Source organism: Cavia porcellus, unplaced genomic scaffold (assembly GCF_034190915.1).
Source record: "Cavia porcellus strain 051 isolate PalLab524CR breed Dunkin Hartley unplaced genomic scaffold, mCavPor4.1 scaffold_12, whole genome shotgun sequence".
NCBI lineage: Eukaryota > Metazoa > Chordata > Mammalia > Rodentia > Caviidae > Cavia > Cavia porcellus.
The window spans coordinates 66,000,486-66,020,739 of NW_026947495.1; the positions used below are offsets into that span (position 1 = coordinate 66,000,486).

A 20,254-nucleotide genomic window follows, 5' to 3' on the forward strand; every position below is an offset into this window, starting at 1 on the left:
CTCTCAGGCGGGATTGGTGAAAAGTGCCTGGCCTACGTGACGCTGCTGGCGGACCCAGTAGGCTAGCCCAACCCAGATCCCAGAGCCTGACGGTGGCCGGGAGGGGCGGGCTCTGCGTAGGCTGCCTGGTCCGTAATTCCCTAGTGCGCTGCGGTGGGCAGGAACACCTAACCGACGCAATTCGATCAGGCTGTGGCTGACAGGGAGAGAAGCTGGGTCTCCTATATAAGCTTACATATATAAGGAACAGAGAATATGGGAAGAGGCAGCAACAAGAAAGGCTCCTCGGCCCCCAATTCTGAGAAACAGGCAATAGCAGACACCGCACCAATAGACATAAAGCACCATATAGAGAGCCTCATAGACCAATTCAGGAATGAAGTTATCAACGACCTGAAGCTAGAAGTATGCAGAATAGTTAGAGAAATGCTAAGCACCACCCAAGAAAAAACAGATGGTGGAATGGAAGAACAGAAAAAGAGGGGAGAATTGTTTGATGGAGAAAACAGAGAAATCATAGAATACATGAAGCAGGTTCAAAGGGACTATCAAGAAACTAAGAAGTCTATCGAAGACTGGCATAACAGCTTGAAAGAAACTAAGGACAGACTATCTGAACTGGAGGGCAGATTTGTAATATGGGAGAATGAAATGAAAAATTTCTTAAAAATAACAAAGAAACAAACAGCAATAATACAAAGACAAGAAGATGATAAGAGGATCCATAACTTAAGGATTAAGAACATAAAAGAAGAAGTAGGGACACAAACAAATGAACTACAAAAGCTATTCACAGAAATAATCCAGGAGAATTTTCCTAATTTAGCAAAAGGTAAAGATACTCAGATGTATGAGGCATACAGGACCCCAGCTACCTACAACCCAAACAGAGCAACACCCAGGCATATAATAATAAAAATTCCAGAAATTCAATACAAGAACAGAATATTAAAAACTGTCAGAGACAAGAAGCAGACCACTTACAAGGGAACACCTATCAGAATTACAGCAGATTTCTCTGCACAAACCATCAAATCATGAAGAGCGTGGGGGGAAATAATTCAAGCTTTGAAAGATAATAATCTCCAGCCAAGATTGAGATATCCTGCACAACTGTCCCTGGAAATTGATGGAAAAACAAGGTGCTTCCAGGATAAAGAGGAACTGGGGGAATTTGCAACCACCAATTCAACTCTACAGAGAGTATTGCAGGATATTCTAAAAAAAGACAAATACAAAGAATCCAGAAATAGTGGTGGGGAGGCCACAACGAATGGAGCAGAGAACAAAATGAAGAAGACAAACTGACAGCTACTGACAGAAAAAGAGCTCAACAGAAATGAGGCAGAGAAGATTGGATGATAGGAACAGCTATTTTAGAGAAAATGACATCTTAATAGGTAATACTGATTTAGTATCTTGTTTTGAAGTCTCATCAAGCTTTTGTTCTTCTGTCTCCATTGGTCTAAATAGGTTGTATCTTATTGGATTTTATTATGTACGATAGTATAAGCAAAAACCTTTTAAAGACAAGGAGATTATACGGAAACCATTGTTCATTTTCTGTTAGTCGATTCTAAATACTCTGTAATGCTTTCATTCTCTTAAATGGTTTTACACTGTTTTGATATATTTAATGCTACAATATACGAAGTTGTACTCAAGGACTTCAAGGAAAGAGACAATATGGTAACTACTTTTATGTCAGGATTATCTTGTGGTGAAACACTATTCTGCTTAAATGGTTACATTTTGATCTGTGCTGATTTGCTGTTATGCCCTCTTTTATCTCAATCTCCACTCCATTATTTACTTTTTTATTTTTATCCTTTTAATTAAAGGAAAAATAAATAAAAATAGCAGGATATATTATAGTAACCCACTTTGACTTTCCATTATCTCGATTTAAAGCCCTGTATTACTCTCACCAGCTTGTTTTTGACTGATGTTCCCCTATTCTGTTTTGCTGGATAGTATCAGGTTCGAAAGTTTAGGCATCAGCTGTGAAGATAATGAGATTCATTATAACGCCCATTCTCATTGACTTTTATCTACTTTTGAAGACCTACAATGTCTCCAATGTTTTGGTTTTGTCGGTTTTGTTCTTTACTGTTTTGTTCAATTTTACTATAACTAATGATATAGGCAATTCTATTAGAGATAGCGGGAGGCATTATGGTAACCATTGTTGATCACCTTGTATTATGTTTTTACATTATCTATTATGTCCACCCTTTTGACTTGACCGATTCTGTTCTGTTATGTCACATTTGGTTTTACTCTCTTCCAAAAAAGTAATAAGAACCGTGGGAGCAATGAAACCCAAAATGTAATAGTCACTGTACAAAAGAGAAGAAAAGAAAGTGCTCTAAACTATCTAACTGCATGCATATTTAAGTGTATAAGATAGAAAATGATATCATAGAGTTTTATTGGATCATTGAACAGAACTGTTTGCAGTATCATTGTTGGAATGTCCACTTTACAAGCTTTAATTTTGTGACTTGAACAATTGTTTCTAAGATGACAATATGTAATCCATTAGCTGGTGATTTCCTACTGTTTATTTTTTTTCTCTGTAAATCTGTATAACTTGTACCCTTTCTCTGCTTTTTTTTTTTCTCCTTAAATAAAATTTAAAAAAAAAAAGAAAAAAAATCCATTTAAAATTCCCTCAATTCATCTCCCTTTTTCAGGGAATAACATTTGGGTTATCTAAGTACATGCATAGGATTCTCATTCTACACCAAATAATCTGTGAAGCATCAGCAATTAAAGGGGACTGATCACTTTGTAACTCTTCTGCCCTGAGAATGGAATAAGCTAAAAGGCATGTTCAGCATTATTCAGCACTTATCTAATACAAAAGGGATCACCATGAACTCAAATGGAAAACCAAACAAGTGTTTAGTGAAAAGTGCAAACACTTCTGATTTGAAGAATCTGAAGCCCTCTTAGGAGATAGTAATCCTAGACAGGAATTCCGGCTGGTGAGCTCACAGGTAGTTAGAGGAGAAGAAAAGCAGCCATGAAGCAGAAGACAGCCCACGCCAGAGCACTGGGGAAAGGTGTGGAGGTCTGCAAAGGAGAGCAGAACCACCACAACACACCCAGGATTTGGAGGCAGATTTATTTAACATTAGATGAACACTGACAAGGAATCCATTGTTCCTCAAAATGACAGGCCCCAAAGGCCTGGGTAGGGAGGCTTTCATGAGGTTGAAAGGTGAGGGGTACAGATGAAGCATACTTGCCTCATTTGATTGGTTCCTACAATATGTCCCACAGTGGCCAGCTATGCACACAGTCAGCAGCTATGCATCACAGTGACCAGTTGTTTCTAAGAGACAGAAGCAACCAGAACTGCAACAGGAACCATCACCTGGGCAACCGAAGTGTACTGTTGGGGAGGCATTTTCTGCTACAGGATGATTCTGAGTCATGAGAGAAATACAGTATGAGGAATTAATAGATTTTTCCTATAAGAGGAGATGCCTGAACTGAGGCTTAAAACAAACAAAGTGGGAGCCATCCAGGCAGAAGAGGGTGGAGGTAGGATGGAAAGTGACAGAGAAACGTCACGTTAAGAATGAAGAGCGAGCCACAGTGAAGAAGATAAGAAAGTGGGCTCTGGAGCGGTGGATGAGGACTTCACTGGAAATGAGGGGAAACTATAGAAAGGGGGGACGGAGGAAGACAAGAGATAAAGAGTTCACAGAGAAGAAAAGCAAGAGGTTTCATTTTGTAGATTAAACAACTCTGAGGTTAAAGGTTAATTTTGAGGCAAAGCCTTCCTATGAGTGGCTGAGAATTTTAAAAAGGCATAATGGAGTTTGGAGAAATATTATGGGAATTAACAGGTGATAAAGGAATTTGTAAAACCAACTGAAAATAGATAAATTGTATTTTAATTTTATTCAGTCAGACTCCAGCGCTAATTGCTCGATGATCTTTCAGACTGAGGAAGAAACAGAGAAGCCCAGGTGACTGACTGATGACAATCCTCATGCTCTTGTTGTGTGTCGGGAGTTGGAGGGACGTTGTACGTGCTGCTGCTCAGCTACAACACGCAGCTAACTGCACAAACTCTCAGAGGTAGTAAGGAGTTAAAGAGGTGGAATTTAAAATAAAGGGAGCTGATTTACTTGGAAAAGGGTGGCAAAAGGGGAAGACAGACAGCTACTCCCAAGAGCAGCGGGCAGCAGAAAGGTAAATTCCTGCAGATCTGTCCCTCAGCGTCCTTTTATTAGGACTAGTGCCCCTCCCCCTCCCCCACGCAGGCCCTGGCACGTGTAACAATCCGATTGGCTCTCTGGCTGTCTTCCACCCTGGGGCACTGTTGCCTGCCTTCCTTTCCGTCCTTGGATTGCTTCCTGCTCCTTTGTGATAGGTGAGTGTGGGGAGGAGGGAGCACATGAAAGGGCAACTTAGAGTTCCAAATTAAGAAAAGTCTGTATCTGGTGCAATGATATATTGACCCAAACGTGAGAACAGACATAAGTTTATAAACAGACAGGTGTGTGTCTTTTATATACTAAATAAGAGCGGTGGCCTTCCCTTGTCCCTTGCATTTTATGTGATGGTGGTGGTGTTACCCTGGTCTCTTCATGTTTCTAGCTACATCGGTGTTTTGCCATCAGCTCTTCCCCATAAATTCTTATGTTAATTATGTTACCTGGTGCCTTTTCAGGCCTGGTTTCACTCTCTCTCTTTGCCTTTGTCTTTCTGATTGCTCTGATCTAACCACAGAGGCAAAAGCTGACTTTAATTCCTATTAATTTCTTTAACACAGCTTAAGGAGGCCCTATTTTACTCTTTTCCCTGTCTGTGACCCCTTTTCACTACAGTCCAGCCTTAAGGGCTTAGGGAGCTGAGCCGGGACAAGAGACAAGGAAAGGAGGCTGTGAGGAGAAGGGTTTGGGGTGAGGCCATGTAAACAGTACAGAGGCCAAAGCACTAGAGAGCTAAAGGACCACTGAAAACAAAGGCCTTCGGTATAAAGAAAGTCAAAGAAGTCTAAGGCGAGTACTGAATAGGTCATGAAATTGATGTTTAAATAGAATTAACCGGCTGTGGTAATTCAGGGAATGACCATGTTAAGCTACAAGGAATGGTTTCCTGGGCCTCCATTACTGTTACATTATGATAGCAATATCCCTATGCATTATAATAAGAGTAACAATAAAAAAAAGTTATGCTTTGTGACAATTTTTACATAAGGACTGACAAGGAGGAAAAGAAGGTAAAGGGGATGAAAAAAATTTCATAAAAATCAGATCTAAAAAAGTTTGTGCACTTAAACATAACAAGTTGGTAATGACTCCATAAGCAAAGTGACAGCAGGTATTTTTAAACCTGCGGATTAGAGAGGATGATATTTCCTATTTGCTTTCTTAATTTAGCCTTTATCTAAATGAGCATAAATATTTCTCAGGAACTTTCTGAATTCAAATTTTCCCTGAAAATTAAAGTACATGGTTCACTAGGCTTTAAATTAACCCACGGGCAAGAATAGGGTCACCCACTGAAAATTCCATCATTTTGTGGATTTTTTCCTGATGCTCATTGTCAGCTTCAATACCATTTATACATAGTTTGCCTCTTAGTAATGAAATTGTGTCTAATTTATGTTCTGTGAAAAAAAATGACATCTGCTTTTAATTGGGAAGTTTATTTAAAAATCAGAGAAGTAAAACAAATTATTCACTAAAATGAAGACAGAGGAATTTCATGAAATATACTAAGCAGGTGTCTTACTGGTTGGAGAATTCAGTTAATTTCTGCCTTGAGACATTCTCAGATTTAAACCTACTCCCTTTTTTAAAATTAGAAGCAACACTATAAAGGAAACAGACTCTGTTTCACTTTATAGATTTTCTTTGTAGTCATCAGATACGATGTGAGCTGATTTACTGCTGCAATATATTTTATGGTGATTCTACAATATACACTTCAGTGAAGGAATTTGGAGATAATATAGAAATAGAATAACGAGTTTCCTCATGCAGGTTAATATGTGCAGTAACGAAAAGAAAACTATTCAACAATGCTTGTGAAATACTTAGAAAATATTAAGAAAACTATGAACTCTGGATATCCGTCATACCTCGTGAGCTACTCCTGAAACTTACAAATAGTTCTTTTTATACTAATTATTTCATTGAAGTGCTACTTCTAAGGAATAGTCCTATTTTCACAAGAAACAATCAAAAATTTTAAATACATATCTTTGATCTTCAATTACTGAAGAAGAGGTCTACATCAAATACGAACAACATAAAGAAATTAAATACTAAGCTTAAACAATTATATCAACATTTTAAGAGACTCAAAGATTTATTCAAACTTAAGTATTCCAAGTTCTAAAAATAACCCCTGATTTTGACTCTACTATTTAACCTCTACTCTATCTATCTTGTGGTTCTTCATAACTTTGTCACCCAGAGTGGTGTAGAGACCAGCAGTATAATTTCCTAGGCAGTTGTTAGAAATTTAGATGCTCAGGCCTCAGCAAAACCTGATGCACTGTGGGCGTGTGCCTTTTCCAGTCTCCCAGCAGAAGTATGCTATAGCTTAAGAGACTTTGGTCTGCGATACACTGAAACAGTGACCTTTTCGGTAGACAGATGAGCAAGGGAGTGAAGAATACAGAAGGGGAAATTTCCAGACGACATGATCTTACATGTAGGAAATACAGTCAAATACTAAACAAGCTATGAAAGCTAAAAGAGTTGCAGTGTATGACACCTTAGAGCTAATAAATCAAAGGCACTGCAGAGTCCGAGAACACTCAAACAAAAGCCAGTTTTTATAGATCAGTAATAAGCAATCTGAAAATTAAAATAAAGAGTCTGAAAAATCAAGTAACAATTTCATTTTCAGCACTAAAAAGAATAAAATACTTAGGAATAAATTTAACAAAGGAGATGTAAGACTCACACATTGAAAATTATTATTAAAAAAAGTAAACCTAAATAAATGGAAAGCTATCATGTTCTCATAGATTAGAGAATTAAATATTGTTCGAATAGCAGTACTTTCCAAAATCATCCATAGATATAGTACAATATGTATCAGAATCTCAAGGGCCTTTTGTGAAGAAGCAGAATAACCGATCTTAATATTCATGTGGAATTACAAGAGCACCTGAATAGTCAAAACAGTCTTGAAAAATAAGAATTCACGCATTTCAAACCTTACTGCAAAGCTACACTAACTAAAATAGCCTAGCATACTACCATAAAAAGACATGTATATCAATGGAATAGAGGTCAGTATCCAAAAGTAAACCCCATATATCTGTGACCGATTAATTTTTGATAAAGATGCCAAGATTATTTAAGGGAAAAAGTAATTTTTCAGCAAATTGTGGAGGGATACTTGGCTATCCATATATGAGAGAATGAAATTCAACCCATCTATCATACCATACACAAAAATTAACTCAAAATTCTGAAAATCTAAATAAAAGAAGCAAAACCACAGATTCTGGAAAGGAAACGGCTGAATATCTGTGACCTGGATTTGGCAGTGGTTTCTCAGATACTAAAAACAAAAGCAAAAAAGTTTAAAATAATTTAGTGTTTATCAAATTTAAAAATGGCTGTTAATCAAAGGATTCTGTGGGCAGAAGGCTTAAATAAACATTCCTCAAGCGAAGGTACACAAATAACCATCAAGCACATGCAAAATTGTTCAATATCTTTAGGTACTAGGGAAATGCAAATAAAAACCACAATGAGCTAGCATGTCACACACATGCACACTAAGACGGCTATAAAACAAAATAAACAAAGGTGTTGAAGATATTGCAGAAACTGGGGAGTACAGAATGGTAACACTGCTATGGCATACAGCATGATGATTCCTCAGTGAGTTAAACATAGAAATATGGTATAATTGGGCAATTCCATTATTATATATTTACTCAAAAGAATTGAAAACTGGTATTGAAACAAAAACATGAGAATACTCATAGTAGTACTACTCAGAATAAACAAATGATGAAAACAGTCCAGTTATCAATTGATGATAAACAAAACTCAGGATACACATACAATTTTTCCAAGATGAGAAGGTACTATGTAATCAGAAATATAATACAATAAATGTACTTTAAGAATTGCTTTTACTAGCTCTATTGTTGATAATTATCCATTTAAATTTCAATTTCAGTTTTTGAAATTCTGCAAGTTTACTTCCTTTTCCCATACTTATAAATATGTTGTGACTTTAAACGACTTTTGTTTTTGAATAAAATTTTCATGGGATTTAGGTTGTTGTATTTTTAAAAGATCTTTAAGTAATACTATTTGAAGGAGCTTGGGGCCAAGATCACAAATCCAATTTATAAAACCATTCAGCAACAACTGGAAAATATTTCCAATGACTTGGAAAATCAGATTAGATGATGAATCACAGAAGATGGTTTTAGTCTTGAATGTGAGAAATGTGAATGTCACTGTTTTAAAACACTGAAGATGATGTTTCTATACACTATTTTTTTTTCTTCTCTCTCAGAACTTTGGAGGTTATTTTTAATGAAGGGCTTTACAAACAATGCATAATCAGCTGTGAAAACTAAAAACATGGGCACACGTGAAGTCCCTGGGAAAACCTCTAAGCTTCCCTTACATTTTAGTGCAAATACAAATCTTTCTGGGGAAAGTGTTAATACACAGATTCTTGCTTTCTAGGTTTAAAAGGAAATCCGAAATTCTGTATTTCTAACAACTCTCAGCAGCTGCTACTGTCTGAAAGCTGCACCTGCATAGCCAAGCTATCAGTCTCCTATAAGCCTCAAAAATGAACATTAATAACCTCAAAAAGAGAATGTACCTGCCTCTAAACTCACTCACCTTCTAACAGCAGCATTTTCCAGAGTGATTTTCCTTTCTTCACTCTCACCCTGTGTCACTACTATCATCCACGTGTTCCCAAAGTAATCTAAAGTGCAAATTCACTGAAACTACTCTCTCACATGGAATATATTTCATTCTTTAGCAAGGCTCAAGCTCAAATGCTGTCAACACTCAGGCATAAAATATGAATGGGTAGAAAGACAGACGGATGTGAAAGGATGGGGACTGCACCAAACCAGAGCACAAAGACTATTTCTAAAGCAAACAGGTCTTACTGGGCTCTGCCGTGGGCTCTCCGTGTCTGTGTGGAAAGGTGAGTTCAAGGATGCTAGATCTTCCAATGTTCCAGATGGAACAGAAAAATTGGATTTCTTTTTGTAAACTTTAAGATTGACAGTGATTCTTTCCTTTTTAAGCCTCATGTTCCCTAATACTACAAGGAGTTTCTAAGAATGAGATGCTGATGTTGATAATTTATTAGAATTCTCCAGGTGACTCTTGTGTGTAGCCAGAGTTGAGAAGCACTAAGCCAAATACTCCCTGGTACCACCCACAAGGGACTTGAGTGAAGCAAGGGCTGAAATTGTAGAAGTACAGATTTGTTCCCAAAGACAGGTCTATGAACATGATTTCCCATGTGTAGAAGGAATGCTTATGCTTTCTCAAAGGAGAGACTGCAGTAAGCAAGTATTTGTTTATGCATGATTTCAATACATCCTACAACGAATTCTAAACTCCAAAGGCTAAATTTAAGCCTTGGAATATCAAGTTTATTTATCATGCAATTTAAGAGCACTGAATTGAAGTCCTTGACCAAAGGATGGTTTATAATTATGTATGTCTGCTAATTTTTTATCTGTTAAATGTGTAAAAGGACAATATTCTTTGTATTCAGTGCAGCTTAAAACAATGGCCCATGGTCAAAGGTTGGCTTAAAAAATCTTTAGTTCAATTGTTAAAACACATGCTAAATAAGGAGATAGGGTTATTAAGACCTATAAAAGTTTTTTCCTTCTGGTTATGAATGTACTCCAGAAAAAAAATGATAGAGATATTTTTGAAGTGTATTTAGAAAGAACTTACTGAATAGACCAACAAGCTGTAAAGACCAACTCCCTACTGTTCAGTGTTGCTGTGGGTAACAGAAATAACCATTCCCTGTGTATCAGATTACTTGTATGAGTTTCAATAACAAATCCCCAGCTCAACACCTTACTTCTTGGCAAGAAACATTTCCATTCCTCTCTACATACCAGCACCCACGAAAAGTTCAACATGCTGTATTCTGCTTCCTATTTAAGGACATATAGAATTGGATTCCTTCTCCGAGGAGAAATAAGATTATTGAAGAACCACATATGAAAACTATTTGAAACTTTCTCTTATGCGTGGTAAAATAAACAGCATCTGGGTACCACAGTTAAGAAGTGATGCTCTCACAAATACGTCCATTTGAAATGTCAAGGTTCCTCCTCTGAAGTCAGCTAAGTGAGGCTCAGGGGAGGTCAAGTGAACCCAAGGTTATAACAGTAAGTGATGTAAAGATTTGAACATTTTTTGTGCATATAGCTGTAGCCCATTATAGATTATGGCCAACTTCCAGAAGACATTCTACAGTAGAGTATGAGAAAACATAGAAATAAAACAGAGAATTATGAGCACTCTACCATAATCGTTCTTTCTTTCTCTCTCGTGTGTGTGTGTTTTTTAAGAAAACCAGAGGTTAATAAAGATGGCTAAGAACAATATCGAAGGATCAAACGCCACCAGCTCTCTCCAGCATGCCTAACATTGTAAGTGGAATGACCTTTACAGTCAGCTGAGCTGCACAATCACATAGGGCCTTGTGTTGAAAAGAACTATGTACTTGATTTAATGCTCTGCTTTCACTACACTGAAATTCTCAGTAATGTTTAAAGAAATGCCTTCAGATTTTCATTTTTCACCAGACCACACAGATTGCATAGTTCTTCCTTTCTATAAAGGCTAACACAATGAGAGTCAGATTTCTAGCTCCCAGCACCTTCACTGGGGAAGGCTGTGTGCGATGATGTTAGATGCTGCGGACAGCACAGATGCTGGGAAGAACTTGCTGGGTATGATGTATTCTCTTCCCACTTGCCTGATCAGTGCTTGACTTTGTATCTTATTATACATGCTGCCAAGCAAGCATGACTTTGTATCTTTGCATGACAGAAAATTGTCATGTTAGTCCAGGACAAGCAAGAGGAGAAAAACCTCATAATGGAATCTTCCTGCCTAACACATTGGCATGGTAAAAGTGATAAGCAGCTCGACCTTATGGCACCTGCAGCAACTCTCCGCCACATGAGCTGGACAGAGTACAACCTAGGGAAATAAGTCTTGCAACAAACCAGGATCTAGAGATCCTCCAAAAGTACACACTTCTGTGGGGGACAGGAAGTCTCTAGGAATGAGATCCAGATGTTGGTAATTTGTCAAAAATTTCCAGGTGACTCATGTATAGCCAGAGTTGACAAGCACTAATCCAAATATTCCTCCACAATGGGCCTGAATGAAGCAAAGGCTGAAGTTGTAGAAGCACAGATTTGTTCCTGAAGACAAGTAGAAATGTGTAGAAGAAATGCTTGTGCTTTCTCAAAGGGGAGACTGTAGTAAGCAAGTATTTGTTTACATATTAATACAGGGGGGAGGGGAAACTAAGACTGGTCAAGCCCCACCTGCACCAACAGAAGTTCTCTGCTCTCAGGAGTACTTGTCTCAAGCACTGGCTTTTGTACACTCCATACCTTACCAGATAAAGGTGGTAATGTCCCAAGGAAACAGTTCTATCTCAGCAGAAAAATGACAGCAACTAAGATATACAGAGACACACTAGGTAGCCAATCCAGAGGGAAATTGTGAAGAAGAATCGATGCCAAGGAATTGGCATGAAAACCATAACAGCTGGAAAGTGGAGAACTTGGCAAGAGGGCTGAACGGCAGAAGCACGGTAAGAAAAAGAAGAGAGTGAGGGGTCAGGAAGGCTACAGAAATGAAGGAGGCATTTCTAGGTTATGACACCTGGGAGCAGGAAACAATACTTAGGTAATGGGACTTTCCAGAGTTACACTGCAAGTAGAAATTACTGTGATGAAAACCACGAAATAATCAGACTAGATGCCAAGAGTTGTGGGAAGAAACACAACGAAATCTATGACTTAATGCCACTGATGCAAATTGGAAACATAACTCTGTGTGCCTTAGAAACCAGAATGGAGTATACCTAAAGATACAGTAAACGCATTAAAGTGGCGGTACCTGTGAGGTGGAGAATATAAAGAGATAGAGAATGAAGTAGAAAATAATAAAATAAAGTTTAAGCCTGAGATTTGTGATGGATTAAACAGTTTGACTAACTCCACTCTGCAGACAAAAATTTTTTAAAAAGATAATGGGTAAAAGAAAGCTAAGTGATTATCTAAAGTCACCAGAGAGTCACAAGACAATAAAAGAATGTTTCCTACTTTCTTTCTTACTCACAGAGAAAAATACTTCATAAACAGACATTAGTCAAACCCTGTTTTATTCCAGGCATTGTCCTAGGTACTGGGGATCCCAGAATGAGTACGATGGCACCTCTACTTTAAAGACAGGTTGCTATTTTTGCCAGCCAGTGCTGCTTCTTGAAGTCGGCTCTGGACGTTGTTTATTACACTCATGCTGTTTTAAATAAACTAAGCATACTGCAATGTGATACTGTCTGCTTTATGGGATCTGAAAGATAATATTGTATTATAATTATTAACTCATATTAATTGTACAAAACAGTAGTTTTTCATGCATTGCACTTTGACTGCACACCCTTCTTATCCGCTGTCCTTTCTACCCTGGTTTGATCTCTTCTCCTTCCCTAATTTTTCCCATTCTATTGAAGGATAGTTTTGAAGACTCCTAGGCCCAAGTCTCACCATGTGAGACATCTCTCCTAGGTCCCGACCTGTGAAGTATTTGTCCTGCAATGACTGTGGATTCTTTTCATTGCTTCTAGTGGAGAGGCTGTAGGCACAACATGCCTCTGGGACAACTCTCAGTCTTTCCATGTAAATTGTCACTGGAATCTCTCACACTTGTCATGGACAAGCCAGTCTGCCAGCTGTTGCCTGATTCGGTCTGATTATGCAAAAACCTCACCTAACCAATTACTCTTCCCCATCCACATGCACAAACCTCATGCTTCAAGAAAGCAGACCCAGGTCACTCCAGAGTAGTGCTGCTCTCTTAGCTGCATTTACATGGATAGGGCTACTGCCACCTATGTGACATGGGGACATTGCTTCCTTGTATAATTTGTACCTTGCCACCCAGATGTCCCAGGTTAATGGCAAATGTTTTAAAGACCCTTTATCAACAAATTATGTTTGGACTTCCGGGAGAACATGGCGGATAGATAACAGCAACTACCGGAGGCTCTCTGAAAGGCTCGGCTCAGAAATCAGGAATGATGCGGACTAAGGAGACATGAGCCAGTAGAGATATGCTCTGCTGTCTCAGGAACAAACTGGGCTGAGAGAAACCAACTTGGAATGCAGTCCTGGCGCTAAAATAGGAACAGAAAAGACTCGGTGTGGAGGCTGGACCCCGTGCCATTGGAAATCGCAGTTTGGATTTCCCGCCGCTCGGCGGCTGGCTGCCTCCACAGCAGCTTGGCAAGGAGAGACGCGTAGAAGCTCTGGGAACGGGAGTCTGCGAACGGAGTCGAAAACCGGACGGACAAGGAGGCGTACACTGACTGGTGGCGAGGTGAGTGAGAGAAACTGACACTCTACCACAGTTTGACTCCAGCGGAGGACTTTCTGGGCTCGGGCAGTCCTGTAAGAGCAGGGCGCGGTGGCAACTCCAGCCACACATTCCCCTCTCGGACGGGATTGGTGAAAAGTGCCTGGCCTGCGTGACGCTGCGGGCGGACTTGGTAGGCTGGCCTAACCCAGATCCCAGAGCCTGACGGTGGCCCGGAGGGGTGACTCCCACGTAGGCTGCCTAGTCTGTAACTCCCTGGTGTGCAGCGGTGGGCAGGAACATCTAGCCAGCACAATTTGATCAGGCTGTGGCTGACAGGCAAGGAAGCTGGGCCTCCTATGTAAGCTTGCATTTTATAAGGAACAGAGAATATGGGGAAGGGAAGCAACAAGAAAGGCTCCTCGGCCCCCAATTCTGAGAAACAGGCAATAGCGGACACCGCACCAATAGACATTAAGCGCCATATAGAGAGCCTCATAGACCAATTCAGGAATGAAGTTATCAACGACCTGAAGCTAGAAGTATGCAGAATAGTTAGAGAAATGCTAAGTACCACCCAGGAAAAAACAGATGGTGGAATGGAAGAACAGAAAAAGAGGGGAGAATTGTTTGATGGAGAAAACAGAGAAAGCATAGAGTACGTGAAGCAGGTTCAAAGGGACTATCAAGAAATTAAGAAGTCTATCCAAGACTGGCATAACAGCTTGAAAGAAACTAAGGACAGACTATCTGAGCTGGAGGGCAGACTTGTAATATGGGAGAATGAAGTGAAAAACTTCTTAAAAATAACAAAGAAACAAACAGCAATAATACAAAGACAAGAAGATGATAAGAGGAGCCATAACTTAAGGATTAAGAACATAAAAGAAGAAGTAGGGACACAAACAAATGAACTACAAAAGCTACTCACAGAAATAATCCAGGAGAATTTTCCTAATTTAGCAAAAGGTAAAGATACTCAGATGTACGAGGCATACAGGACCCCAGCTACCTACAACCCTAACAGAGAAACACCCAGGCATATAATAATAAAAATTCCAGAAATTCAATACAAGAACAGAATATTAAAAGCTGTAAGAGAAAAGAAACAGACCACTTACAAGGGAACACCCATCAGAATTACAGCAGATTTCTCTGCACAAACCATCAAATCACGAAGAGCATGGGGGGAAATAATTCAAGCTTTGAAAGATAATAATCTCCAGCCAAGATTGAGATATCCTGCACAACTATCCCTGGAAATTGATGGAAAAACAAGGTGCTTCCAGGATAAAGAGGAACAGGGGGAATTTGCAACCACCAATTCAACCCTACAGAAAGTATTGCAGGATATTCTAAAAAAAGAAAAATACAAAGAACCCAGAAATAGTGGCGGGGAGGCCACAACGAATGGAGCAGAGAACAAAATGAAGAAGACAAACTGACAGCTACTGACAGAAAAAGAGCTCAACAGAAATGAGGCAGAGAAGATTGGATGATAGGAACAGCTATTTTAGAGAAAATGACATCTTAATAGGTAATACTGATTTAGTATCATCTTGTTTTGAAGTCTCATCTAGCTTTTGTTCTTCTGTCTCCAATGGTCTAAACAGGTTGTATCTTATTGGATTTTATTATGTATGATAGTATAAGCAAAAACCTTTTAAAGACAAGGAGATTATACAGAAACCATTGTTCATTTTCTGTTAGTCGATTCTAAATACTCTGTAATGCTGTCATTCTCTTAAATGGTTTTACATTGTTTTGATATACTTAATGCTACAGTATACGAAGTTGTACTCAAGGACTTCAAGGAAAGAGTCAATATGGTAACTACTTTTAGGTCGGAATTATCTGGTGGTGAAACACTATTCTGCTTAAATGGTTATGTTTTGATCTGCGCTGTTTCGCTGTTATGCCCTCTTTTTTCTCAATCTCCACTCCATTATTTACTTTTTTATTTTTATCCGTTTAATTAAAGGGAAAAAAATAGCAGGATATAATATAGTAACCCACTTTGACTTTCTATTATCTCGATTTGAAGCCCTGTATTACTCTCACCACCTTGTTTTTGACTGATGTTCCCCTATTCTGTTTTGATGGATAGTATCAGGTTCAAAAGTTTAGGCATCAGCTGAGAAGATAATGAGATTCATTATAACGCCCATTCTCGTTGACTTTTATCTACTTTTGAAGACCTACAATGTCTCCAATGTTTTGGTTTTGTCAGTTTTGTTCTTTACTATTTTGTTCAATTGTATTATAACTAATGATATAGGCAATTCTATTAGAGATAGTGGGAGGCATTATGGTAACCATTGTTGATCACCTTGCATTATGTTTTTATATTATCTATTATGTCCACCCTTTTGACTTGACCGATTCTGTTCTGTTATGTCACATTTGGTTTTACTCTCTTCCAAAAAAGCAATAAGAACCGTGGGAGCAATGAAACCCAAAATGTGTAATAGTCATTGTACAAAAGAGAGGAAAAGAAAGTGCTCTAAACAATATAACTGCATGTATATTTAAGTGTATAAGATAGAAAATGATATCACAGAGTTTTATTGGATCATTGAACAGAATTGTTTGCAGTATCATTGTTGGAATGTCCACTCTACAAGCTTTAATTTTGTGACTTGAACAATTATTTCTAAGATGGCAATATGTAATCCATTAACTAGTGATTTCCTACTGTTCATTTTTTTCTTCTGTAAATCTGTATAACTTGTACCCTTTCACTTTTTTTTTCTTTTCTCCTTAAATAAAAAAAAAAAACCCCAAAAAAAACCAAATTATGTTTGAATATTTTTCTCTGTTTTGTTGATCCAATATAAACAGCTGTTTGATATTTTGGTAATTCCCAAAGATGATACTGAGATGGGGATTCCAATGATTTGGAAAAAAAAAATCTTGCATCAAAAAGAATGTTTTACAGGAAGAAATAAAGAGAAACTTTCAGTTAATAAAAACTAATATTTATTTTTAAAAATAAATTTATGATCAATAATGCTATAGAAAAATGGGATTCTCTGCCTCAGTTTTCAAATACAGTTTAACTTGAAAACCACTGGAGTTTGGGGCTGGGGATTTAGCTCAGTGGCATAAGCGCCTGCCTTGTAAGCAGGCAGTCATGAGTTCGATCCCCGGTACCAATAAAAAGACAAAAAAGAAAACCACTGGGTGCACAAGGCAATATTCAGCTTTTGTATGACATTCTGAGTAGTTCAAACCCTAAAAAACTTATTTGGAACAAGAAGGAGTTCATAAAGGATTAGTATCTTTAAAAATAATAGTTATTTGGCTATTCATAAAGCTTACAAAGAAGGTATAATAAAATGTTTAGTTCTCCAACTTGAATTTAATCATATAATGGAGTATTTTTCTCCTAAAAGGTAGTAGATCAACAGAAGTATGTTTATAATAAACTTTTAAATGATGAAAAGAACATGATTCTAATGATGTGTGCCTCTAAGATGCTGTGTAGAATAACTGAAAGGTCATTTCCAAACATTTATAATCTTTCAGTTGAAGTATTAACTTTCTTTTTTTTTATAGTTGTGAAATTTTCAGTGAGTCACTTGGGATAAAAATTTACTCACAGATTATTTCTACTCAACAAGAAAACAAACAGCATCATTAAAAAATAAGCCAGAGGTACTAAAAGATATGTTAACAAGGATAATATCTAGGCGATCTATATTCAACAGTAACATACCACTACACATGTGTTAGAATGACCAAAATCCAGAACACAGTATCACATACCAGCAAAAATGTGGGACAGAAGTAAATCTCATCCACTGCAAGTAGAAATATAAAACAGAACAGCTGCTTTGGAAGAGTTTGAGATTTTAATAAAACCGAACATGCTTATCATGTGATACAGCAATTACACTCCTTGATATTTACTCAATTAATCGAAAATCCATGTACACACAAAAGCTTTCACATGATATTTATAAGTCTTATTAAAAATTTCCCAGATATGGAAGCAAATAAGATATCTTTAGGAACCAATAATCTACTGTTCATTCACACAATAGAACATTAACACAAATGTCAATGAAAACATTACCTTCCTAAGCCAATAAAATAATTCTGAAAAATTTTAAAGAACTACAAAAATGAGCAGTCCTTACCAGGTCAACAGCCTTAAAATTTTCCTCTATGAGTTAAATACACAAACCAAACATTTTAAACATCTACAATACATTCCAATGTTCAAACAGAATGAAGAAACTAACACAAAACAAAGCAAGAATGGGTTAAAATCCCTATGAGAAGATTTAAGTCTAAATAAATGCAATCTGCTGCCCCCTCCCAGTCCATCAACTACCATTTGCCCACTTTCAATCACTGGTCTAGCAGTGTTGGCCCAGTATTTTCCAGTTTCACAAGGCAGTTTTACCTACAACCACCAACTATTGCACCTACTTGATCGACTGTGATGGAGTTTTGTTTTCTTGTAGAGCAATATGAAGCTCCTGCAAAGCGCTTTGGAAAGTGTTTTAGCACCCACACACACAGATGAGTCTGATTTCCAGCTAACAAGATGCAGGGCAGAGGGCCATGACCCTGGCTAAGCCGCTGCGCTGCTCAGGCTTTGGGGCTCCCTTTTGGCACTTTCCGCGCACCCACAAGCCAGTGCCTGGCTGGCAGCCTTTGTTTTTGCAAAATCGACAAAGCTTAAGCAAGTTAAGGAGCTAAGGAAATGTGAGAACAGTGATCCAACCATACCTGGAAACCATAAAAGTAAAAATGTGGTGAGATCTCAGCATAGACAAAATGAGTTTCATAGAAAGTGAGTGAAGTATGATGTTTAAGAGTTTGGGCCTTGATTAGCCAACACTGCCACTGCCACATGACAGCAGTCAAGTTGCTTTGCATCTCCAAGCCTTGGAGATGTAATCCATAAAACAAAACAACAACAAAAAATATCCCTTAGTAATTCTGTGATAATTTAAATAATGTGCCTAATATACTTAGTTAAAGCAGTAACTGGTGCATAGTAACTAGTCAAAAGATGTAATTATTGGAGAAGCTGTTGTTTATTATTATTCCCTGAGCTGGGGCAATGAGCAGGATGGTATTAGCTTTTCTCTAAATGTTAAGTTATTCAAAGACAGTTTTTTGTGAGTTTTTTTCCCTCCAAATTACTCATATAAGCATTTCAAGAGGAATGTATGCATTTTAAAAATTATTTTTAATGTGGACAGTGTCTCTTACCTTTGCTTTCATTATCAATTTCTCATGTTTAGAAATCAGTTCTTCATTGTCTGAAAGTGATACACCTAGACTTTGCTCTTGCAAATCTCTCATCGTTTTCTGAAACCAACAAGTAACCTAGGAAAGAAGCAACAAGGCTAAATCAAAATTCAAGTGATCAGGACAAGTGGAGAAGAAACCAATTCTGCAATCTTTGAAAATTTAAGCTCTTTTAATTTTTCTTAATATGAATTTAATCTCACATTATATTAACATGACCTAGTTTTTCTTTTCATCATTTCAACTTCTATGTGCTTAAAGAAAAAAATAATCTCCTTAAGTATTAAAATGACATTACATAGCATGAAGAAAATAATTCAAAATCTCAAGGAAAAAACTACAGTGGATTCTTAAGCAGCCCATAAATCATGTATTCTTTTAAACATGTCTTCTTCCCTGGATACAAATACTACATAGAGATATTAAACAGCGTATGTAGAGCTATATCTTCACCATAAAAAAGACAATTGAAAAGTAGTTTACTGCCATTGCTAGAAATCTGTATTCTGAAAGTAAATGGAAAAGTTATTAAAGTCATCAACATTATAAATGGGTAAAGGCATGACTCACAGTCATGTAGCCTTAATTTATGGTGTAAGTCATACACATTACTAAAAGGACAAATATCAAAGAACTTGAAAGAAGGCACACATTTTTACTTTTTACATGTGTGTGTGCTAGGAATTGAATCCAGGGCTTCATATAAGCTTAACACGTGCTCCACCTCTGAACTTTGCTCCAGTATCTGAAACTACATACTTTTAAATGATGCCATAGTTTAACATGGGACCTATATTTAGGACTTTAAGATAGTTTCTTTATTTCAAATAAATAATGAGGGTTGGGCTTTTTACTATCAAATCCTGTGCAGCGTTATCTTCAGGACTCTTTAGGGAGTACCAAATGCTAGACAGTTTTCTAGTTGATTTTGAGCATCACCTCTATTTTTTTCAACAAGTCTAAGAAGTATACATCACTGTTCAGACAATTTAAGTAAATTTTGAAGAAATTAAGCAGCATAGCCAGGACCGTGTGGTAAGTGGCAGAGTCAAGATTTGTCACAAAGTCTACAGGGTTCCAAAGCCCATTTTCTTTCTACTGTGTCCTGCTTCCTCACTGGAGAACCTAAAGTCCTGCCCTCCTGTCTCCGGGAAATGACTTAAAACCTGAAAAATGAATACCTCCCAGCCCATCCCTAGGACAGTCTAAGTCTGATAAAATGTCTCTCTCAAACCTTGGTTGTCCTGCCTGTAATAGCCATAGAAATTTTTCCAAATCTTATAATATAGAGAAATACATGAAGCATGAGGCTAAGAGGAAAGCTAAATTACATCTGAAATTCACAATAAAAGTGCCCCACACATGCACATACCACAAAAGCCAAT

The 20,254-nt window shown here is 37.7% G+C and overlaps 1 protein-coding gene across 3 annotated transcripts in view; it reads right to left on the minus strand.

The window, feature by feature from the left end:
• Positions 1–20,254, minus strand: part of Ccdc141 (coiled-coil domain containing 141) — a 224,298-nt gene that overhangs the window by 114,589 nt on the left and 89,455 nt on the right. For all 3 annotated transcript variants that reach the window (XM_063259378.1, XM_063259379.1, XM_063259380.1), the window contains one exon: positions 18,831–18,947. In XM_063259378.1, coding sequence (XP_063115448.1) covers positions 18,831–18,947 — 117 coding nt within the window. The remainder of the gene's footprint in view (positions 1–18,830; positions 18,948–20,254) is intronic.